Source organism: Pteropus vampyrus, unplaced genomic scaffold, assembly GCF_000151845.1.
Source record: "Pteropus vampyrus isolate Shadow unplaced genomic scaffold, Pvam_2.0 Scaffold328, whole genome shotgun sequence".
NCBI lineage: Eukaryota > Metazoa > Chordata > Mammalia > Chiroptera > Pteropodidae > Pteropus > Pteropus vampyrus.
The window spans coordinates 643,396-668,336 of record NW_011889109.1 but is presented as its reverse complement, the minus strand read 5'-3'; the positions used below and the strand labels follow the sequence as shown (position 1 = coordinate 668,336).

Below are 24,941 nucleotides of genomic sequence, written 5' to 3'. Positions count from 1 at the left end.
AAGTGCAGAACTGTTCTAGTCTCCTTCTGACCTCCTTCTGTTAACTGAGGGGTAGATTGGTGGAAGATTTGGGGAGAAGAAGAGGATGTGTTCTAATTTAGGATATACCCTAAGAAAGGCCTAGTATCTCATAATTCCATTTTCTTTTCCTGAGAGTAGGGGCCAGAGGAGGAAAAAATGGCTGTTACAGATTCAGAAGCAGAGTCCAAGGTGAGTAGATGTTTATTCTCTGTTTCCTCAAATGTCTTTGTTTTTTTTTTTTTTCAGGACATAGGAATCTTTGTTTTCTTTCTGAAGTTTCCTAGCTAAGCCTTTTCGAATAATAGAGGGGCAAGGCAATTTTCTATAGCTTGGGAGCAAGGAATATGTGCAGTTAATTGTGATAGATGCATCTCGTAGTGTTTAAATTGAGGAAGAATGGATATGCTGTTCATAGATTTAAAAAGGAGGTAATCTTGTGTTATTTCTGACATAGCAGCATTGTTTTAACTTTTTAAAGTTTTCAAATGTACACAAAAGTATGAGCCATCATATGCCCAGCTTAAAAACAATCACTTGCCAATCTTATTATACGTATTCTTTCTTTTTTTCTTTAAAAATTTTTTTAAATCACATTTTTGACATTCAGTATTATTTTATATAAGTTTCAGGTTTACAGCATAGTAGTTAGACATTTATACAATTTACGAAGTGATTCCCCCCAATAAGTCTAATACTTACTTGGCACCGTACATAGTTATTACAATATCGTTTCAAAATCCTTTCTAATTTGCCTTTTGATTTCTTCTTTGACTTATGAGTTATTAGAAATATGTTACTTAGCTTTCAAATATTTTGCAGATCATCCAGAGATCCTTCTGTTACTGATTTCTAATTTCATTCCATTGTGTTCAGAGAACACATCTTGTCATTCGTTTTATATTTGTCCCATCTGTTCTTTATTCCCTTTTCCTCCTTTTCTCCCTTTTGGATTGAGAGAGAGAGTTTCAAAATAACTAACCATATAAATAGAGAAAAATGATCAAGACCTTCTGGAGTTCAGTAGTATGTAACCTACTAGGGATCTATAATCAACTTAATGGGTTTTTAAAGTCACGTAAAATAACACCTCTCATATAGTTAAGCCACCACCTTGAGAGACAGAGGCTCATTGTTTCATCTTGCTTCTGCTTTTAGAAATTGTTTTCCCTCTGCTTTGATTTAATTTTATTTTTAATTAACAAGGTGAATTCAGAGAAGTCGGGTGTCCATTGTTGTCCCTCGACCTGGTTTCTGACCCTGTAATTGTCTTTGGTTTACTCTTCCATTTTTCATTTATTTATTTATTTACTTATATATTTATTGTTAATTAAATTTATTGAAGTGACAATAAAATTATATAGGTTTCAAGTGTACAATTCAATAATACATCATATGTGTATAGCATTATCTGTTCACCACCCAAAGTTAAATTTCCTTCCATCACCATATATAAGACTTCCTTTACCCTTATCTACCTCCTTTCCTCCCCCCTTTCTCTCTACTAACCACTAATCCACTGTCTGTGTCTATGAGTTTTTGTTTGTCTTGTTCATTTGTTGCTTTCACTTTTATTTCTCACATGTAGTGAAATCATATGGTTCTTAACTTTTTCTATCTGACTTATTTCACTTAGCATGATGATCTCAAGAGCTATCCATGTTGTCCCAAATGGCAGTATTTCATTTTTTCTTATGGCTGAGTAATATTCCATTGTAGCTATATCTTCGTTATCCAATTATCTGTCAAAGGGCACTTCAGTTGATTCCATGTCTTAGCCACCGCAAATAATGCTGTAATGAACATTGGGTGTATATACCTTTACAGATAAATGTTTTCAAATTTTGGGGGTAGATATCCAGAAGAGGGATTGCTGGGTCATATGGTAATTCTATTCCTAACTTTTTAAGGAGCCTTCTACTGATTTCCATAGTGGCTGTACCAATTTACATTCCCACCAGCAGGGTATAAGTGTTCTTTTTTCCCACCAACCTTGCCAACATTTGTTATTGTTGTGTTGATAATAGCCATTCTAACAGGTGTGAGGTAGTATCTCATTGTGATTTTGATTTGCAATTCTCTAATAGCTAATGAAGTCGAGCATCTTTTCATATATCTCTTGGCCATTTGTATGTCTTGGGAGAAGTGTCCGTTTAGATCCTCTGCCCATTTTTTATTGGATTATTTGTTTCTGTTGTTGAGTTGTATGAGTTCTTTATGGATTTTGGATAGTAGGCCCTTATCGGAGTTGTTGTTTGCAAATATATTCTCTCATTTGGACAGTTGCCTTTTTGTCTTGTCAATGGTTTCTTTTGCTGTGCAGAAGCTTTTTAGTTTGATGTAGTTCTAGTCATTTATTTTAGCTTTCACTTCCCTTGCCTTTGAGGTCAAATTCATAAAATCCTCTCTAAATCCAAGGTCCACGAGTTCAGTACCTATGTTTTCTTCTATGCAATTTATTATTCCAGGTCTTATATTTAGGTCTTTTGTCCATTTTGAGTTAATTTTGGTGTATGTTGACAGATAGCAGTCTACTTTCATTCTTCTGCATGTGGCTTTTCATTTTTCCCAGCACCATTTATTGAAGAGAATTTCCTTTCTCCGTTGCATGTTTTTGGCTCCTTTATTGAAAATTATTTGCCCATATGTGGGTTTACTTCTGGGCTCTCAGTTCTGTTCCACTCATCTGTCTGTTTTTCTGCCAGTGTTATGCCATTTTGATTATTGTTGCTTTGTAATATGATTTGAAGTCAGGCAGTGTGATACATCGGGCTGTGTTCTTTTTCTCAGGATTGCTTTCTCTATTTAGGGTCTTCTGTGATTCCATACAAATCTGATGATTTTGTTCTATTGCTCTAAAAAATGCCATTGGGATTTTGATTGTTGCATTTAAATCTGTATATTGCTTTGGGTAATATGGCCATTTTAACTATCTTGGTTCTTCCAATCCATGAACATGAAATATCTTTTCATTTCATTTCTTTAATAAAAGAAATTTATTAAATTTCTTTTAATAATGTTTTGTAGTTTTCAGTGTATTGGTCCTTCACATGCTTTGTTAAGTTTTTTCTTCCTAGGTATTTTATTTTGTTGCAATTGCAAAAGGAATTGCTTTTCTCATTCTTTTTTTCTGGAATTTCATTGGTAGCATATAGGAATGCAATGGATTTTTGTACATTGATTGTGTGTCCTGCAACTTTATTTATTTCTGATAGTTTTTCAGTGGAGTTCTTTAGGGTTTTCTATGTAAAGAATCATGTCATCTGCAAAAAGTGACAATTTGACTTCTTCATTCTCTATTTGGATGCCTTTTATTTCTTTCTCTTGCCTGATTGTTCTATCTAGAACTTCCAAACAATATTGAATAAGAGAGGTGAGAGCAGGCATTTTTATCTTATTCTTGATCTTCAAGGGAACGTTTTTAGTTTTTCGCCATTAAGGATGATATTAGCTGAAGGTTTGTCATATATGGCCTTTATTTTGTTGAGGTGTTTTCCTTCTATATCCATTTTATTAAGTGTTTTAATCATAAATGGATGTTGTATTTTGTCAAATGCTTTTTCTGCATCTATTGATATGATCATGTGATTTTCAGCCTTTATTTTGTTTATGTGGTGTATCACATTTATCAATTTGCATATGTCGAATCATTCCTGTGCCCCTGGAATGAACCCCACTTGATTGTGATGTATAATCTTTTTAATGTATTGTTTTATTCAATTTACTTGTGTTTCGTTCAGGATTTTTGCTTCTGTATTCATCAGAGATGTTGGTCTATAGTTTTCTTTTTATGTGTTGTTCTTATCAGGTTTTGGTATCAGGATAATGTCAGCCTCATAAAATGAGTTAGTAAGTATTGCTTCTTCAGTTTTTTGGAAGTTTGTATTAAATTGTCTTTGTTTGGTAGAAATCATTAGTGAAGCCATCTGGTCCTGGAATTTTACTTTTTGGAAGGATTTGGTGATTATTTCAATTTCCTTACTGTTGATCGGTCTATTTATATTTTCCAGTTCTTTGTGATTCATTTGATGAAGGTTGTATATTTCTAAGAACTTGTCCATTTCATCAGAGATATTGACTTTGGTGGTATAGGATCTTTCATAGAATTTTTTGATTTTTTTATATTTCGGTGATATCTGTCCTAACTTCTCTTTCATTTCTGATTTTGAAGATTTGTGTCTTTTCTCTTTTTTCCTTGGTGTATCTAGTCAAGGGGTGTCAATTTTATTGATCTTTTCAAAGAACCAGTTCTTTGTCACATTAATTTTTTTCTGTTGTCTTTTTGTTCTGTTTCATTTAATTCTGCTCTTTTTATTATTTCTCTACCGACTCTGGGCTTCATTTGTTCTTCTAGTTTTTAAAGATGTAATGTTAGATTGTTTATTTGGGATCTTGTTTTTTGAGATAGGCCTGTAATGATATGAACTTTCCTCTTATTACCACTTTTGCTGTATCCCAGAAATTTTGACATGTTGTATTTTTGTTCTCATTTGTTTCTATGTACCTCTTGATCTCTCTTTTTATTTTTTCTTTGACCCAATGGTTCTTTAGTAGCATCTCCAGGTTAATCTCCAGGTACTTGTGGTTTTTCTTCTTTATTTTTGCAGCCAATCTCCAGTTTCAGAACATTGCGATTGGAAAATATGCTTGGTATGATTTCACTCTTCTTGTATTTGTTGAGGCTAGTTTTGTGTCCCAGCATATTGCCTATCCTTGAGAATGTTCCACATGCACTAGAGAAGAACGTATAATCTGGTGTTTTGGGATGAAAGGCTCTGTAAATGTCAATGTCAATTATATCCAATTAGTCTAATGTGTCATTTTAGGTTGATATTCTCTTATTGATTTTCTGTTTGGATAATCTATCCACAGTTGACGGTGGAGTATTTAGGTCCCCTGCTATAATTGTGTTTTTGTCAGTTTCTCTCTTTAGTTCTGTTAATAATTGCTTTATATATTTTGGGGCTCCCTAATTGGGAGCATAGATAATAAGTATTATGTCTTCTTGAGGTATATTCCCCTTTATCATTATGACATGTCCTTCTTTGTCTCTCGTTACCTTTTTTATCTTGAAATCTGTTTCATTAGATATAAGTACAGTTACTCCCACTTTTCCCTGGCTGCCGTTTGCTTGGAGTATCGTTGTCCACCCTTTTACTTTGAGTCTATATTTGTCCTTACAGCTCAGATGTTTCTCTTCAAGGCAGCATATGGTTGGGTTTTGCTTTTTAGATCCAGTCTGCTACTCTGTGCCTTTTTATTGGTAAGTTCAGCCCATTTGCATTTAAGGTGTTTATTGATATATGAGGTTTTCCTATAGCCATTTTATCTTTTGTTTTCTGATAGCTCCATGTCTCCCTTGTATCTCTGCTCTTGCGTTTCTGTCTGTTATTTTAGTTTGTTGATATTCTATGATTTTTCCCTCCGTTCCTTCTTTTTTTATGTTACGTATCTCAATTCTGGATATTTTGTGTGTGGTTACCTTTAGGTTTATGCAAAAAAAAGTTTCGTGTATACAGTAGTACTTTTTCTTTTGTGTGATTCTTATGTCCATTACCCTTTGCAAATTCTGACCTTTACTCCCTACCCTTTTCTGTTTTTCTTACTCAAATTATCCCTATTTATGCTGTGAGTCCATTCCTGAGTTGCAGTAGCTATTGTCTTCTTTTTTTAAAATGTTTTCTATCTCCTTTAACCATTATGTAATATTTAAGTTTATGATACCCTATTTTGAACAAGGGTTGTAATTTCCTGTTTCTGTCCACCTGTCATCTTACTCAGAGTTTTGTATCTTTTTGTCTTTTTGTTTCTGGTAGTAACCTTCTTCAGAATTTCCTGTAATGCAGGTCTTGTGGTAGAAAATTCCCTCAGCTTCTGTATTTCTGAAAAGGTCTTTATTTGTCCTTCATATCTAAAAGAGAACTTTGCTGGATATATTATTCTTGGCTGGTAATTTATCTTTTTTGATAATGTGAATATTTGATTCCACTTTCTCCTAGCTTGTAGAGTTTCTGCTTAAAAATCTGATGATAATCTAATGCATTTTCCTTTATAGGTTACTGTCTACTTTTTCCTGACTGCCTTGAGAATTCTTTATCATTAATTTTTGACAGTTCTAATATAATATACCTTGGAGAAGGCCTTTTTGTATTGAGATAATTAGGTGTTCTGTTGGCTTGTTGGATTTGTGGGTTTGAGAAGTTCTTGTCCACTATTGCTTTGAATAGGCTCTCTGTTCCCTTCACCCTCTCCTCTTCTGGTATACCCATTGTTCTTATATAGTTCTTTTTGATGGAGACAGATAGTTCTTGTAGAGATTTTGTTTTGTTTTGTTTTGTTTTGTTTTTGTAGCATTTCATTTTTTTACTCTCAGGTCTCTCTTCTTCCATCTGCATCATTTCTAGATTCCTGTCTTCGATATCACTAATTCTTTCCTCCATCTAGTCAGCTCAATTTCCTAAGCTCAGTATTTTATTCTTTATCTCTTTTGTTGAATTCCTCAGCTCCAGAATTTCTGTTTGGTTCTTTTTTTCAAGTTGCCATCTCTTTGGTAAAGCATTCCTATTGTTCATTGATTTTGTTACTGAGTTCATTAAACTGCCTTCCTGGATTTTCTTGCATCTTGTTGAATTTTTTCAGAACTGCAATCTTGAATTCTCTGTCATTTAAATCACATATTTTTATATCTTTAAGTTTATTTTCTGGAGATTTTTCATTTTCTTTCTGAGCTGCCTTGTCACCTTGGTTATTCACGGTATTTGATTGTTTCTCTGCCTAGGCATTTATGGGAATGAACTCTGCTTTTTAAAAAATGTAATTAACAGTGATACATCTTTAGCATGTTGATAAGAAGAGCTTTTCTTTTGTTTTCTAATAGGTGGCCATAAGCCTCTTGCACTACCCAAGACTCCCAGATCTCTGCTATGTGGCAACAAAATGCCCTTTATTCCCTGAGGAGGTGTGTGTCTCCTTTGTGACCGGATTACCTCACCGCAACCCTTGGTGGGCTCCACCCACCATGGGAGAATGTGGTGGGTGTTGGGGTTCCAATCCCCTGAAGTCCTAGTGCTGCCCCAGCAGCCATATGCAGTGTTGTACTGCCTGAGGTGTCCCAGGTGCCTCTGGATGGGTGGGGGTGTGGCAGGGTGGGAGAGGCTGCTGGTGTGCCTATGGCTCTTTTCCTTCTAGTAAAGATGACTTCTAGGCCTCAGCTGCCTCCCCTCTGTATCTCCACCTGTCACTGAGCCCGGCCGCAGTATGCATCTGCCACTCAGGCTCAGTTCTCCAGAGGGCAGACTCCGTGCTCTGTAGCCGACATTTGCTTTTGCAGTTTCCGCTGGGACTCACTGTTAGCTCTGGGAGGGTGGGAGGAGGAAGCCAGTCTCCCTGACTCTGCTTTCTAGAACACAGCTGTCGCATCCCTATTCTGTCTCTGTCCTGATCACTGGGTTCTGTTGTAGTATTAGTATATGCTGATTCCTCCCTTCTCTCCAAGTCCCCCAGGAAGCTCCGGACTGGGCCTGCAGCACCATCTTTGTTCTCCCTTTCCTCCACCCCTCTTCACCCCAATTTGCCCACCTTCAGATGCTTTTATGCGCAAATCTCTCCGAAGCGTTTGTGTGTTAGGCTGGGAATCTTCTGTTGGATTATAGGTGTTCAACTTGTTATAGTCTCAGGGGATAGATCAAGGGGACCCCTCATGCGCCGTGTTTCTGTTGTCACTAGATCTTCTTCTTTTAAATGATATATATGTTTATGTGTTGGTATGTATAAGGATATATTTTTTATTGTCTCCATTCTTAATTAAAAGGGAGGATTCTATGTACACTGTTCTGCACCTTCCTTTTTTTTTCCTCACACATTCACTGTATCCCAGAGATCATTGGATAGCAGCCTATAGACATCTTCCACATCCTTTTTTATAGCTACAGTTTGTAATACAGTGTGTAATACAGTGTGTAATAGTTTATTCATCCAGTCTCCTATTGGTGGGCATTTGTTTATTTTTTTTCCCAGTATTTTGTCATTACATAATGCAGCAGTTAATAACTGTGTATGGTTTCTATTTGTAGAGGTTTATCTTTGGGGCAAATTTCTAGAAGTGGCCTACTGTAGTTTATTTTAATTCTTTTGACATAAATTCTATCTGAATTACAACTGTTGAGTAATAATAATAAAATGGGTACATTTCCTCATTTTTCTCCCTCCCTATCTTTATTATGTAATGGGAAAAGAAAGTCTTAGAGTGTATTTTTATACTTTTTTTTTTTCCTCTGAATTTACTGAGAAATTCTTGTTTTTTAAACATATCAGGTTTTTTAAAATTTCAAGAAGGTGTTACTTTCTTGTTTTCTGATATCATAGTAGTACGTTTGTTGACACAATTTAGAAAATACAAAAAGAAACAAACAAGGAGGAAAATAACAATTACTCAAAAACCCTTTGGAATGAAACACCGTTCATATTTGGAACTTGTCCTTAAAGTCTTTTTTTTAACTTCTTATTATGGAAAAATTCAAACTTATACAACACTAAAGTGTAGTGTAGTGCATCCCAATGTACCCTACCCATCACTCAGCTTTAACAAATATCAGTTTATGGCTAAACATGTTTTATCTATAGCTCTGCCACTCCTTTCCTACCCTCCCAAAAAACATTGACTATCTTGAAGTAAAATCCAATTAATTTCATCTACAAATATTTTAACATGTATTTCTAAAAAAAAAATAATAAAAAGAACTTTAAGTAAATACAACTTTTTATTTAAAAAATCATAACTGCAATATCATCACCACTAAAAAAAAGATACTTTCTTAATGTCATGAAATAGCCAGTGTTCAGATTTTCCCCATTGTCCATAGTTTTATATGATTTGTTAGAATCAATATCCAAACAATATCTATTTAGTATAATAGTGTGATATTTCTTAAATCTTTCCGTCATTTTTTGCAGTTCCAGAAAGAGTTTTCTCACAGTTACTAATAATCTGGATTTCGTAGATTGTCTATATGTGGTATTATTTAACATGTTTCTCTAACCCTGTATTTCTGATAAACTGGTATTTAATTCTAGAGGCTTCATCAGGTTCAGGGTGTGTGTGTGTGTGCGCGCGTGTTGTTTGTTTTGCACTAATCCACATATAATGCATATATATTGAAGTAGTGCATAATATTTTATTGTTTTCCTTTATGTAATGTTAGCAGCCATTGATCATCTTTGCTTGGAATCCATTATTTTATCAGGAGTTACAAAATGATATTCTCATTCTATCATTTCTCCTGCATTTATGAACTGGAATACTTCTGTAAAGAGAACCATTCTCTCCTCAATGTCTTGGTTACTCAGAAGTACAGCTTTTGTAAAAAAAGATGGGATAAAAGCTTGATTTTATTCTCATTGTTTTTCAGCATCTTCCAAAGTTTATCTTGTGTTTTCCTTTTAAGTTATTATTATGAACTTGTGGATTTAAATATATTTGATATGTTTCAGTTCTTAGCAGTTATTGTTCTTAATCTTCAAATTGTCAATCTATGGCCAGTGGGATCCTCTTAATACCCTCTCTGATTTGGCTCTTTTTGAATTCCTTTTGGCACGACCTCAATAATCTTTGGTAGATTCCAAACTTTCTGATGTGAAAAGAAGTTCTAGGTTCATCATGTACATTTTCCTCTCCCAAACATGAAATCAGCCACTTGTCTATGTAGCTCTGGTTCCTTTTAGTAGGAAGTGGTTTTAAGAAGCCACAGTTAGGACAGTAGAAGTTCTCAGTGCTTCTGGTTGTTATTGCTCGTAGTCCTTTACAGAGCTGGTTAAATACATATTTTTTAGAAGTAGAAAAATCCTGAGTTTATGCTGACATTTCCAATTGAATTTATTTATTTTCATTTCCAGTTGAATTTAAAGATTATATAGAGTTTTTCTTGAATTTTTAAATTTGTGGGGATTTTTTTGTGCTCTGAAAATCTTTATTCTTAATATTAAGGTAGTTATGTACACGTGTTATTCTCATTGTATATGTGCGTAATCATTTCAGAATATATATTTTAGATTAACAATGCTAATATTATGTAGCAGTGTAATTATTGAGAAAGTTTGTAGTTATTTTGCCTGTAGGTTATATACCACTAGGGATCTAATGTCAAATGACTGTTATTTTATTTTATTTTTTTAAATTAATTAATTTTTTAATAGAAGAAATGATTTAAATCTCCCCCCCAACCCCCGTCCACCTCCCCCCACTGCCCTCCTCTCACCCTCTGGTAACTGCTAGTAAATGACTTATTTTAAAGCTCCTTGAAATAACCACTTCCTTTCTTTATTTACCTTGTTAGTATTATGAACAGATAAGTGTGTTTACTTTTGGTTATTAGGGACTTTTTAAAAATCTTGATTTATTTTTGTCTTATATAAGAACTCATGGTTCTAAAGTCAAATGGATTCAGTTTGATACTATATCAGTTTTTTTGCACATTTATGTTCATGAGAAATATTGAACTCTCTTTTTTTTTCTTGTAATATTTTTGTCAGGTTTTGGTGTCATGGTTATTTAGCTTCAAAATGTAGAAGAGAGTGTTCTTCTTTTCCTATTTTCTGAAAAAATTTGAGAAAGCCTTTTTAATGTTGATAGGACTTACTGATGAAGCCATGTGGACCATCTCTGTGGGCAGGACGTTTTATTTTACCAAAATTCAATTCCTTTAATATTAGGCAATTCTGTGCATGTTCAGTACAGACACAACTATTGTAGGCCTAATCTAATAGTACATGTTAGCACCAATGTAACTTTTTTTTCCAAATGTTTTCGATCCACGTTTGGTTGAAGGTTGGTCGAATCCACAGATGCGAACCTGTGGATATGGAAGGCCAACTGTATATGAATCTTTTTAATGAACCTATTTTTGACTTTGTTGATATTGTCTATTGAAATCTATTTTATATTGTGGATTTTGTTTTATTATGTTTTTTCTTCTACTTTGGGCTTCACTTTTTTTTTCAGCTCCTTAAGGTGGGAGCCTAAGTCATTGATGTTACATCTTCCTCTTTTCTAATATAAACATTTAAAGCTATAAATTTTTCTTTAAGTGCTGCTTTTGCTACAGCCCACAAAATTTGATAAGTTATGTTTTCATTTTAACATATTCTCTAATGTTTTGTGATTTCTTCTTATGGGTTATTTAGAAATGTGCTTAATTTGCAAATATTTGGAGATTCTTCTAGACCTCTTATTATTATTGGTTTCTAGTATAATAATGTATAGACAAAGACCAGAAAATATAATCTGTATGATTCTGTTTTAAAATATTTTTGATACTTGTTACCTCCCCACATCAGATTAGTGCATAGCCATTACATTGTAATCTAAGAGAGCTGTAGTCAAGGTCTCAGCCCCCCTCCCCCACCCCCGGCCACATGCTTTTAAGAATATCTGCATTCCTAGCCCAACTACCTCCATTAGGTTACCTCTTTCTTTATCAGGAACCTCTGCCGAGAGTTACTTATTAAAGGTAAGGGGGAAAACTTGAATACACTTTTGCTCCACTTAGTACTCAGTTCTTTTCTACTCCTAGCCCTTCTCCCATCTCCCTCTCAGTGGCCCTGGTCCATGAAATGGGAGGAACCTTTTGTTTGATACTTGCTTGGCACTGAGATGATTCCCCACATTTGTGCTGATCCTGACCTTCTCTAGGTGCTGTGGGAGAGTCAGTGCTTTCTCTTGCTTACATGAAGTGATTAGTAATTGATTAAAGGCTTGACTGTTACTTTCCTTTTGCCTTGTTGTCTTAATCAGCTTTTCTGACAACTGGCAGGTCAGCTCATATCTTGACTGTTGGGTATAGAAATGTTGCGAGATTCTTGAACAGAGAGACGAGACCCCAAGGCTATCGACAGGAAGCAGCATTTATTAATGCCAGCACAAGCTCAGCGGATTCTTTTCCGAAGGCTGAGCCCCGATTGTAACAAAATGGGCAGTTTTATACAGTCTTGTCATTCCTACACAGCTACAGATATAAGGAAGAACATTGGTTGGCAAGCTATGAGAAAACTGACATCAGCCAGAGAGTCCTTGCGGGTGGGAGGGCAGTCAGGAACGAACTTGTTCGAGCAGGAAATGGCCTGGCAGGGTCAGGCTGCCACAGTATCAGTTATATCAAGGTACTTTGATAATGTTATATAAATCCTCTATATCATTACTAATTTTAAAAAATCTACTTGTTCTGACAGTTACTGAAAGATGTTAAAATTCCAAATCTGTGGATTTGTATATTTCTTCCTTTAGTTCTGTCAATTTTTGCTTTATATATTTGATGCTTTGTTGTTAAATCTCTATACATTTAAGATTAGTGTGTCTTCTTGATGAATTTAGCCTCTTTAGTATTATTCTTCATCTTGAAGTCTATTTTGCCTTATATTAATACAAGTACACAAGCTTTCTTATGCTTAGTGTTTGTGAGGTATATTTTTCTCTACCATTTTACTTTCAACCCATCTGTGCATTTTTTGTAAAGAGCATATAGTTGGAACTTGCTTTTTTATCTTATGTTGACATTGTCTCTTTACTGGAATGATTGGACTATTTAAAGTAATTGTAATGTAGGTTAAGCCCTGCCAGGTATGGGAGCATCTATATCTCTTAAGAAGAGGTTGGCACTTTTTGGAATTTAGTTCATTTAAATTTCTTTTTGTCTTCAGCTCTGTGATGAATTTAAAAGGAATTATGATTTTTCATCTTAAATGAATTATTTTTGATTCTTAGAATGGGCACAATTATTGTACCTTTCCAATATCTGGAAGAAGTGGAATTTCTAATTAAATATTTATTGAGCATCTATATCAATGATTCTCTGTAAGAGCAGTGACTCTCCCTAAAAGATGTTTTAGAAATATATCTGGGTGCTTTTGAATGTTAAAATAACTGAGCAGAGAGTGAAGGCTTCTGGCTTTTGAAAGACTGAAGCAAGCCATGGACCTAGATCATAGGTTATACAGCTTTTCTATGAAGGGATAGGTGGTAAATATTTTAGGCTTTCTGAGCAATATAATCTCTTATAGCTAGTCAACTGCCACTTATTGTGAAAATAACCAAAGACAATATATAATAAACAAATGAGTGTAGAGGTATTCCAATAAAGCTTTATTTACAAAAAATAGTTGGTAGGCAGTAGTTGGCCAGCTTCTGATCTAGATCTACTGCAGTGCACAACAAAGAATTATTCTATGACTTGCAAAATGACGAGCATAGCTTGGGGGAAAATGTGTTTATAATTATGTGGGTCTAGAACCTCTCACATAAAGCATATTTTACAGGATTTTTTTTCAAACTGCTGAATTTATTTTACATTATTGCACAGTTTTACTATTAGCTGAATGTTTCAGGAATGGTACTATAGTTTGTTTGAGAAAGTTTGTACTTTGTTTTATGCAGAAATTTACTGAGATTTTTAAAAACAATTTTAAATAATCATGGCACTAATGGCAACACAAATGCTTGCATTTATAGATAATGAATTTCACTTATTCTACACATTTGTACATACACATTCACACAACATGTAGGCTTTATTTCAAAATGTCAAATATAAATAAAATATTTCGGCAATACTCAGTTGAACGTTGTTATTTTATAAATCTAAATTTGTTCATTTTAAGTAGTTGTAAGCATAAGTATTTAATTTTTTGTGCCTTCTGTAGTATGTATGATCATCAATATTTTGAAATATAACAGTTGGTCATTATCTCTGTTTTTGCCATAACGTATATAAGTGTGTCACATTATCTACAATTTTCATTTTAGAAATGATAGAGAAGTTTTTATAAATATTTTCTTTTTGTATATAGAGAGCACTGAGTTTGACAGGGGTAAGAACCACCACCTATATTCCCCCTGCTTAGTGTGTATTTTGGGAATGGGAGCAAGAAGCAGAAGAAGAGAGCAACCAAGGTAATTCTAACTTAACTCATTTGGAGATTTATAAAGAGCATGGTCTCATGGTTCTGTATTCTCCTTCCCAGCACTGCCTTTTTCAGATTCTGTGCTTCTCTAAGATATGAATCCAGAACAGGACTGATCATTTCTTGCAGCTCTAAAAACCATGGCTCAGGTAAATTAGTGTTTTCTTGTGCCCTCTTAAGTCGTTTTTTATAGAGTATGTACATGTTTGCATTCCTTATTCCTGAGACTTCCTTTCTAACTGACCCAACTCAGGAATGTGCTCCTTGGTTTATTCCATTCTTATAAGTGATAATGCCTTCCCTAAGAATGTCTTTTTAATCTAACCTATATTCATATCCTTATTCAAAAATCCATTGAGCATCTTTGACCAGGAGCACTGATAGAACAAAAGCAGACTTCCCGATTTTAGAAGATAAAGAAGGATGTTAAATGGTACCACACATGAGAAAACTTTGAACTTCTCTTTAGATGTAAGTTTCTCAGTTAGGCAAGATAGGAGTTAGTCTTGACTGCTTAGTATCCATACATGGCAAGAACCTATGCCATAAGCTTTTAAGGTTGGGAACGTGATTAGGAATTAAATACAGAGAGATCAGAGATCTTCCTGGGAATCCATAATTGGTACAATAATATGGTTCCTTTTTAGATTCAATGTTATATGCTAATCTTAAATGTGTAAGTTTGGATTATCTTTTCCATCTTTCTATTGCTTAGAACAAGACCAAGGTATATTTATATGATTAATAGTAACAATAATGATCATTATTCACATGTAAAATTTGTTGAGAAATATAAACTCCCTAAAGCAAGAAATGCTTATGGTTTTTTGTATAACCTGTTTTCTTTATATGGAGCAATTCTACAGCGTATTAAAAATATTTACTAAATTATGGGTAAAAAGGAAAATGCTTGTGACTTAATATTCTGATATGATAAACTGAAGTATCAATAAATTATTTATTTTTATGCAAATCTTATTTTGTATGATGGATATTTTGTAAGACTTTACAGAAATGTTTACCCAATTTTTCTTTTTTTTTTTAAATAGAAAAAAAGAGAAATTTTCATTTATTGAGAATGTATGATGTACAAGATACATATTACACAGGATGGTTCTGAATGCTGTGTCTTTTAATTGGGACATTTCATTTAAATTTTATTTAATTCATTAATTTCCTGACTTATATGTAATGAAATGTTCTATATACAGGAATAAAGGAACATGTTGGCACTTAAGAAGCACCTGTTTCTGTGGTGTCTCATCCATTTCAGAGCTTCCTAGCTTATTTGCTTTGTTGCCTCTTTTGTGGCGAGCTCCTCATCATTTCCTCCTCCATTGAAAAAGCATCTTCTTTATTTCCACTACTAGTATTATGTTTGTTGTTTCAGAGATCGGTAATGTTCAGGGATGTTGCAATTGACTTCTCTCAAGAAGAGTGGGAATGCCTGGACTTTGCTCAAAGAGATTTGTACAGAGATGTGATGTTGGAGAACTATAGTAACTTGGTGTCACTAGGTAAGGATATTTACCCTTAGTATTTCAGGATCTACCTTTAGAATGGCTTCCTTTGGTGTTATTTCAAGTTTTTTTTTTAAGTAATTAACTGAATTTCTTCTTATTCTCAAAGGAATGGTTTTAAATTACTATAAGTAGGCATAAATAGTTTCATAGGGCACATTTATCTTGACCGTCCCTCAAATATAATTATCTATCTTCTGCCTTCCTTCCTGTCTTCCTTGATGATCAAGGGGCTAGATTTGAATTCTGGGACATTTGCAATATTGTCAGAAAAAAAAACGAGCTATGCATTGTTACAATTTAGATTTGCTAAAGTAGCTCTAATTATTGTTTTTAAAAATAGATGTGGAAATGTATGGTTTTTCTGACAATAGAAGAGCTTACTTATATAGTGATAGGTTGGATAAATGAATATCAGTAACAATTCAAGTGAACACATTCCATTGCAACAAACACATTCTTTTATTTGTGTTTTATAGGTAAATATTACATTTTAAGAACTTTGCATTTTATATTGAATGAATATGCTAGAACCAGCTTTTATTAGAAAATAGTTCATGAAGTTCCCATGATTGTCTGAGAAAATTTATTGGTTTTTTTCCTTCAGCTCAATAAGAGACAGAGTCTATGTAAATTAAAACTTTTGACCAGGCAAAATGGTGTAGACAATAGTAACTTTGTTCATCCCTCTTGCAACCAAGTTGTGACAGAAACACAGAGCAAACAGACGGAATTTCCTGGGGTCTAGATGAACAGAAGCCCTACAAATAGGGAGAGAAATAAGAAATCACCCTTCAATGGATGGAAGTAGGAGGGGGCAAAGATGTGAGATTGCCCGGTCCCAAGCGGCTGAGTGGAACAGAGGCTGTGGCAGCTGCAGATGCCTCTGAAAGGGGCCGAGTCTGCAACCGGACTTTCACAGTCTACATACTAAGCAAATCTGGGGCTAAGTACAGGCTGGGGCTAAACTTGGCCTGTAGCTATACCCCTCTCAAGACTGGACCACTGGACACCTACTGCACAAAGCCATGCCAGTAAGACTGGGAGACTCAGACTGACCTGCTCACTCTGAGCACCAGCACTGGGTTGGCTGCTCGTGGGGCACCAGGGACTTACAGGGGGACGCTGATTTTTTGGAGCGAGGGCCAGAGGTGAGGCTTTCTCCCAGGCAGAAGCGCTGGTTCCTATTCTACCGAAACTTACATTTTTGTGGGAGAAATACAAAATATGAAACAAAAATATGTGTACATGTGCACATATATATGTACCTATATACATTTATTTATTCGTTTAATAAGTACAACAATTGCAGGTAGTGATAAGCAGTATAAATAAAGATAAAGTAGAGTAGGCAAATAAAGAAATGGGGAGTGAGGATGGACTATTTTAGATAGGTAGATTTTGGAAAAGCCTCTCTAAGGAGGTAATATTTGAACACAGACTTTACTGAAATAAGGGCATGAGTCAGACCAGTTATCTGGGGGTATAGTCTTCCAGGCAGATGGAGTGGTAAGTGTAAAGGGTTTGGGATGGGCATTAACTTTGTAGGAGGAACAGAAAAACATTATATCTGAAGAAGAGTGATCAATAGAGTAATAAGAGATAAAGATAGGCAAAGAAAAAAAGGAGTTGAAATTTTATTCTCTAAGGTGGTGCCTCTGATTCCTGACTAAAGCAAATGTAAATCTTCTCTGGGGAAAAGTAAGAGGGCTTAAGACTGGTCACAGATTAAGATCAACAAAAAAAATGAGCTCATGAAGATTAAATCCACAAGGAAACAGGTCACAGGTGAATAATAGATACTCTAAAGAAACAACAGATTACATGGCAGAAGATTTCACATATTAGAATTATTAGATGTAAATACAAACCATTGGCGAACTGTTAAAAGAAATTCAGTCACAAAAATGACTAGCAATAAGAAATTTTCATAAAGGAAAATATTTGAGAGACAACCAAATAGAACATTTCTAAAGGTTGTTTAGTTCTTTTTAAAAATGATCATTAAAAGATTGATAAATTTGCATGAAAATTATTGTCTTTATAAAAAGACATCATACAAAAAGTAAAAGACAAGCTATGAACTGGGTGGAGATATTTGTAATGCATATTGATGACAATGAAATTAATGTCTAGAATATAAAAAAACCCTATAGATTGATAAGAAAAAGGTAAATAACCTTTATGAAAAATTGGGTAAAAGACATTTATAGGCAGTTCAAGGAAAAAGAAATAAAAATAGTCAATAAACATGGAAAATGCTCAATCTCATTAGCCATCATGAAATGCATATTAAAACCACAGTGAGATCATTATTTTACACACCCTAGATTGGCAAAAAATGAAGAAGTCAGACATTACCAAGTCTTCACAACTTAATATACTTCACTATTCACAGTAGTCAAAAAGTGGAAATGACCCAGTGGTCCCTCAGCAAATGAATGGATGGATAAAATATGGTATATCTTTACAATTGACCATCAGCAATAAAAAGGAATGACGTTCTGATATGTGCCACAATATGGATGAACCTTGAATACATGCTGAGTGAAAGAAGCCAGACACAAAGACTACATACTGTATGATTACATTTATATAATATATCCATAACAGATCTGTAGAGACAGAAAGATTAGTGGTTGCCCAGCACTGAGGATGTGGAGACTGAGAAGTGGGCGTGGATTGGAGAATAAGAATCAGGACATTGAAAATGACTGCTAACAGGCAGGGGTTTGTTTATTTCTGAGATGATAAAATGTTATAAAATTAGATTGTGGTGGATATTGCACAGCTCTGAGTGACTATATTAAAAATCATTGATTGTATACTTTAAATGAACTATAGGTATATGAATTATATCTTTTTAAAAAAGTGTTCTATACCTTACTGATAGCAGTATCAATTGGCATAACCAATTTGGAAAAAATATGAAAATGATTTCCATACTTGTTTGCACTTAAGAAATAGCTAGAGTCCTTCTAAAAATTCCAAATTACAGGCCACACCCCAGTCCAATTAAAACAATCTTTCTGGGCATGGGACACGTTCATATGTTCAGACCCAGTTGGTAACCACTGCAATATGATATCTGAGAATTTATTTTTAAAATTTGAAAGTTCATTTCATTTAATAGTTATTGCCAATATGATTGGATTTATATCTCCCTTATGTTTTTTTAATTACTTTTTAATATTCTTTTTTGCTTTTTAAATCTTTCCTTAATCAGGATGAAGAGTTTTTTGTTTTTATTTTTGTTCTTTGAATTCCATTTTACCCCTTGTTTAGTTTGGAAGATATACACTTTATATATTTTTAATGGTTATATTTAATTTTTTATCACATGCACTTTATTCATCTTAACGCAAATGCAGTTTTGTAGTTTTTATTAATTGTAATGATGTTTTAAGAAATATTAATAGAAATTAAATATTTTATTGGATCTTAAATGTTTTAATTAACATTAAAATTATTCAATCCACATACAATATTTAAATTGTATACTGCTTTATAGAGTTTATCTTGTAATAAATGATATGCTCCATTCTCATGTCTAGGGTTTTAAGACCAACAAGTTGAGAAACACAGATATTAAGGATTGTGTCTACCTTGAAATAAATTGGTGGCTGTTGTGGCAGTGAGTTGAGATTATATAAGAAAGATGAGAAATTGACATCTCTTATGTCAATTATATATCATTGTCACAAAATTCTTACCTGAGTATACGAGCAATGTATGACTACTCTTTCTATACTTTTAGCAACACTAGATATTATCACTTAAAAATATCTCAATTTATAGTTAAAAATTGAGTAATGTATTCCTTTGATTACTGGTGAGTTTAAATATTTTGGGAGTATTTCTGCCTATTTTGGTCCTTTAATCGTTATCATTATTGTTTGTGTCATTTAACAAATATGTTCTTAACAAAGAGTATATCTTCTCACAGGACAATATACAGAATCTTAGGATGCTTTAACTTTGATCAGTCTTTCCCATCTAATCTATTATTGTCGTGTGGTGTTTTAGTTCTGTTTCCTTTTTAATTCCCACAATGGACATTATTTTTGTTTTATAATGACAACGTTTGCTTGTAGATTTATTCACGATTATCCTTTCATTTGCATACTATTCCTCTTCCATCATACCTTCAGACTAGGATCATTTTATATATCATGAAATACTACATTAGGGGTTGCCTGTTGTTAGTAAATGCTCTTGGTTTTGTTGTTGTTGTTGTTGCAAAATAACCTTGTTTCACTTTCATTCTTGCCTGATGATTTAATGGGTATATACTGACAATTCTTTTTTTCTCAGCACTCTGAAGATATTATTCCACTGACTTCTGGTTTCTATTATTGCTCTTGAGAAGTCTGACATCTGTCTCATTGTTGTTCCTTTTGTAAGTAATCTGTAATTTCTCTCTGGCTGCTTTTAAGATTTTTTTTTCCTCTAAGATTTTAATATAATTTATTATATTGTTTTATTTCTAGAAGTTTGATATATTCCTTCATCTCTAGATTTTACTTTTAAAAAATTTGTATATAGTCCCTTTCTCATGGTTTTGATTTTATGTTTTCATATATTTCAAGCATTTATGTTATATGTATCATTCAGCACTTTCAATTTCTGGAGAACAGGTCTAATTCTGCAGTTTCTTGCATTCATGGGGGCTCCTCTGTAATTATGAATTATCTCTAGCACTTTTTTCTCCTTTTGAGAGTCTAGGGCAAGAATAAAATGTTCCTTGTAATTTTCTTTTGAGGTCAGATTAATTTTCCCCGTCTCTGAAATATAGGCCTTGGATAGTTCTGATTTTGTGAAGAGGTTCATTGTTAATCCCTAATCTTTTGTGGACCCAATGAATGGTTTGTCTCTTGGATTTTTTCAGACCATTAATATAAACTTTTAGGCAGTTAAACTCAGCAAATATCCTGAGTGCTGTGACTTCAGAGCATTTTTACCTCTCTAGTTTCTGATTCTCACTTCATTCTGCCTCTGGATCTTCTTTACTTCCTTTTAAGTGTGGCATACTTTTGAAAGGATACATGTCATATGTTATCCAGCATTTCATGATGTTTTTAGGAAATCTGATGCACCAGTATTTACAGTATTGAATCCTATCTTTGAACATGCATGCTATGTCTACTTTTCTTTTTTCTTTATATGTCCTGTAAAGTTTCACTGATTTTTCTTAAAAGCTTTTTCACATTGTTAAAGTAATATCCTCAGTACTTTATATATTTCGTTGACATTATAAGTAGGAATATTTTATTCTATGACATTTTCTAAATGGTTAATGCTGATGACTATATATAGCAATGTGTAGGTTTCAATTGTAAATTGATAATAACTTTGTAGACATATCTAATAGTTTTTCAGTGGATAATATTGGAGTATCAGTAGGTAATTTTGCTTTCTACATATAATGTATTATCTCTTCCTTTTCTATTTGTAACATTTTTCAAAACTATATTGGGTAGGACCTGAGTATTTTAGTATTTTGCAACTTGAAAACAAGTAATTCTTGTCTTTTTTAAAAAAAAAACTTGGAAGCGCTTCTAATGTTTAACTATTAAATATGTTTCTATAGGTTTCTGGTAAATACCATTAATTAGGGGGAAGAGTCATTCTGGTCCTAGAGAGTTTTTAATAAAGGATCTTAAAAGAGATTTTCTGATGCTGAACTGTTCCTGCACTTGTGGGTTAAACCTTGTTTAATAATGAGACCTCACATATACAGCTATATTCTATGTTGCCAATATTTTATTTTAAAATTTTACCTGTTTGTTCATGAGATCGACTCCGTTTTATTGAGCTCTCTTTGTCTACTTTTGTTATCTGAGTTAATTTAACTTTGTAAAATGATGAGTATATTTCCATATTTTTATATGTTTGACAACAGTTATGTATGATTGGAATTATGTATTTAATAGTTTGGATGATCTTGCCAGTAATACCATCAGTCATCAGTGTCTATTGCCTTTTAGGAGAAGAGACATTGAACTAAAATTTTAAATTGTTATGTGGTTATTGATGTATACTCATCTTTTATCTTCATGTGTCACTTTTTATTATTTTCATCCATTTCATCTAGTTCTTCTAATTTACTATTGAGTTATATATAGGTTTTTTCCTAAACACTTCTAACTCCTATGGAATGTTTGGATTTATGTTCTTTTCTTCCTTTTCCTTTCCAGTATTGGATTTGTGTCCAATCTGATGTTTTTATCTACATGTCAGATTTTTGTATCATTTATTGGTATTTGCAAAGAATTGACTTATAGTCTTTTAAATTTAAATTTATTTTTTATTTTTCAATTACAGGTTGACGTTTAGTATTATATTCATTTGAGGTGTATTATAGCACAGTGGTTAGACATTTATATAACTTACAAAGTGATACCCCCAATAAGTCTAGTAACCCCATGACATCACACATAGTTATTACAGTGCTGTTGACTGTATTCTCCATACTGTACTTTACATCCCCATGACAACTTTGTAACTGCCAATTTGAACTTTTGAATCCCTTCACCTTTTTCACCCAGCCTTCCACTCCCCTTCTACCTGGCAACCATCAGTTTGTTCTTTGTATTTATGAGTCTGTTTGTTTGTTTTGTTTCTTAGATTTCACATATAAGTGAAATCATATGGTATTTGTCTTTCTCTGACTTATTTAACTTAACATAATGCCCTCTAGGTCATTCCATGTTGTCACAGATTGTAAGATTTCATTCTTTTTTATAGCTGGGTAATATTCTGTTGTATATATACAGGTACCACATCTTTTTTATCCAGTCATCTGTTGGACACATGAGTTTTGTTTTCTTATCCATTCAGCCACCCTGTCTTTTGATTGGAGCATTTAATCCGTTTACATTTAAAGTAATTGTTGATCTAGTGTGCAGTTATTGTCATTTTATTATTCATATTTTTTATCTTTTTTTCCTTCTTCTAAAAGAAGTCCCTTTTATATATCTTATAATACTGATTTGATGGTGTTGAACTTCATTAGCTTTTTTCTTATCTTTCCTTTGATTCTAAATGATAGCCTTGCAGGGTAAAGTAATCTTGGTTGTATAGGTCCTTGCTTTTCATCATTCTGAATATTTCCTGCCAATCCCTTCTGGCCTGCAGTTTCTGCTCAGAAATCAGTTAACTGTCTTATGGGACCTCCCTTCTAGATAACTAACTTTTTTCTCTTGTTACTTTTAAAATTCTCTCTTTGTCTTTAACCTTTGGTATTCTAATTATGATGTGTCTTGGTGTGGGCCTCTTTGGGATCATCTTGTTTGGGACTGTCTGTGCTTCCTGGACTTATTTCTATGTCCTTGGCCAGACTAGGGAAATTTTCACTCATTTTTTCAAATAGGTTTTCCATTCCTTGCTCTCTGTATTCTCCTTCCGGTGCCCCTATGATGCAAATGTTGTTATGCTTGGTATTGACCTAGAGGACCCTTAAGTGATCTTCTTCTTCTTCTTCTTCTTTTTTTTTTTTTACTTCATTTTTCTTTTTGCTGTTCTAATTGAGTATTTTCCACTGCCTTATATTCCGAATCATTTATGATCCTCTGCTTCATCTCATCTGCTGTTGGTTCCATCTTTATTTGTTATTATCTTCTTCATTTCTAACTGCTTTTTTATGGTTTTTATGTGCTTTTTTGTTTCCTATCTCTTTGTTGAAGTTCTCACTGAGTTCCTCTATTCTTCCGCTAAGCTCATTGAGCATTCTTATCACCAGTGTACTGAACTCTGTACCTGGTAGATTGCTTAACTTTATTTTGTTCTTTTTTTTTTTTTTGGAGTTTTGTCCTATTTTTTCATTTGAGACATGTTTGTCTCCACATTTTGTCTGTCTCCCTGTGTTTGTTTCTACATTTCTGCCACATCTCTCAGTCTTGGCAGGGTGGTCTTATGTAGTAGGTGTCCTATAGGGCCAAGTGGCACAGTCTCTCTGGTCACCTGAGCCAGGTGCTCTAGGTGTGACCTTTGCATGGGTTGTTTGTTGTAGGTAAGCCTTGATTGCCATTGGCACATCCGTGGGTGAAATTGACCCTTAGGCTGACTGGCTGTGAGGACTGGCTGTGACTACATTAGATGAGCTGTTGTGCACAGGCTGACCCCACAAAGTGTGATTCCCTGTAGCAGGGTTATGGTGCCTGCTGAGACCACTCTTTGGGTGTATTGTTTATCAAGATAATTAGGTGGTGCTCTGGTATAGTCTGAAGCTGGCCACCAGGCTTGTTGGTTCTGGGGCCTTTTGGGAGGGGCTCAGGTTCAGGCCCAGGTGCCCAGCCTGGGGCCACCTGGTAGCAGCTACAAAGTGATCTGCTGTTGGTAGCTGCCTGTGCTAGGCTTGGAGGGGCCTGGGAGAGGCTATGCTCTGAACCGAGACTGGCTGCCATTAGTGTTGGGCTAGGGGCTGCTTAGCACAAGGTACAAGGAATGCTGAGGTCAGCCACTGCTTGTTTGGGGTTTGTGGGCCTTTCAGAGATTTTAGGAAAGTCCATAGCATGAGCTGAGGCCGGCCACTTGCTACTTTCAGTGGCTCACAGCCACTGAAAGAGGTTCAGGCCTGTGTTTGAATTGGTTTGAATTGGTTGGAACTGTTAGCCACTGAAAGAGGTTCAGGCCTGTGTTTGAATTGGTTGGAGCAGGTTCTCAGGGAATCACTAGGGTAGGGCCAGTTTGATGGAGACTCAGATATGGAGCCTTCCTGCACTTGCAGGCAGGATTGGGCTCAGCAAAGGAAAAATGGCACCTACCTGCCAGCTCTTTGTGGGGAGGGCTCAACAAAGGAATAAAATGACGAAGAGAGCTGCCCCTCTGGCCTTCACTCTGAAGCCGGACAGTTCAGTTCCTTTCCATATTTCCCTGGGGCTTTTCTAGCTGCTGCTCAGCTCTGGAGCTCAGAGTGAGTGAATCTGTCAGCGAATAAGGCCATTCATGAACCCTAAGAGGACACCTAAGACTGCAGCAGCCGTCAGTCTTACCTGGACAGAATTCCCGCTGGTTTTCATAGTCACATGTTGTGGCGACTCCTCAGTACTGGTGTTCCAGGCTGGGGAGTCCGGTGTGGGCCTGGGACCCCACGCTCCTCACGGGGAACCCTACTTTTAGTTTTGCTAGCCATTTCTATTCTTTCTAAATTCTAGTTTACTTGTTTTCTGATATTCAGCTAGCTCATTTTGTTTCGTTTCCCCCTCAAGTTGAAATCTTAATTCTCTTGTTTTAAAATATTTTTTGTTTTCTACTAAGTGCATTTAAGGCTGTAAGTTTTCTGTGGGTACATTAGCTGAATCTCATGGCATTTCACACAAAGTTGCTCTTGGTGTTTAGCTGTAAATTATAAGTTTTATTTTTATTTTCTTTTATGGTAAACGTTTTATTTCCTTTTATGATAACTAAGAAGCATCTTAGTTAATTCTAGTATCATATACTGTTTTTTTCTAT

At 34.5% G+C, this 24,941-nt stretch overlaps 1 protein-coding gene across 7 annotated transcripts in view; it reads left to right on the top strand.

Moving 5' to 3' along the window:
* Positions 1-24,941, top strand: part of ZNF420 (zinc finger protein 420) — a 51,177-nt gene that overhangs the window by 1,590 nt on the left and 24,646 nt on the right. Inside the window, exons 2-5 of one of the 7 annotated variants that reach the window (XM_011378040.2) lie at positions 160-210; positions 13,855-13,875; positions 14,029-14,117; positions 15,359-15,485. The exons of 1 other annotated variant lie outside the window; for it this stretch is intronic. In XM_011378040.2, coding sequence (XP_011376342.1) covers positions 14,109-14,117; positions 15,359-15,485 — 136 coding nt within the window. In that variant the 5' untranslated portion in view covers positions 160-210; positions 13,855-13,875; positions 14,029-14,108. Of the gene's footprint in view, positions 1-159; positions 211-13,854; positions 13,958-14,028; positions 14,118-15,358; positions 15,486-19,800; positions 19,888-24,941 lie in introns of those variants that run through there. 5 more of the 7 variants (XM_011378038.2, XM_011378039.2, XM_011378042.2 and 2 more) reach the window with 5 other exon arrangements.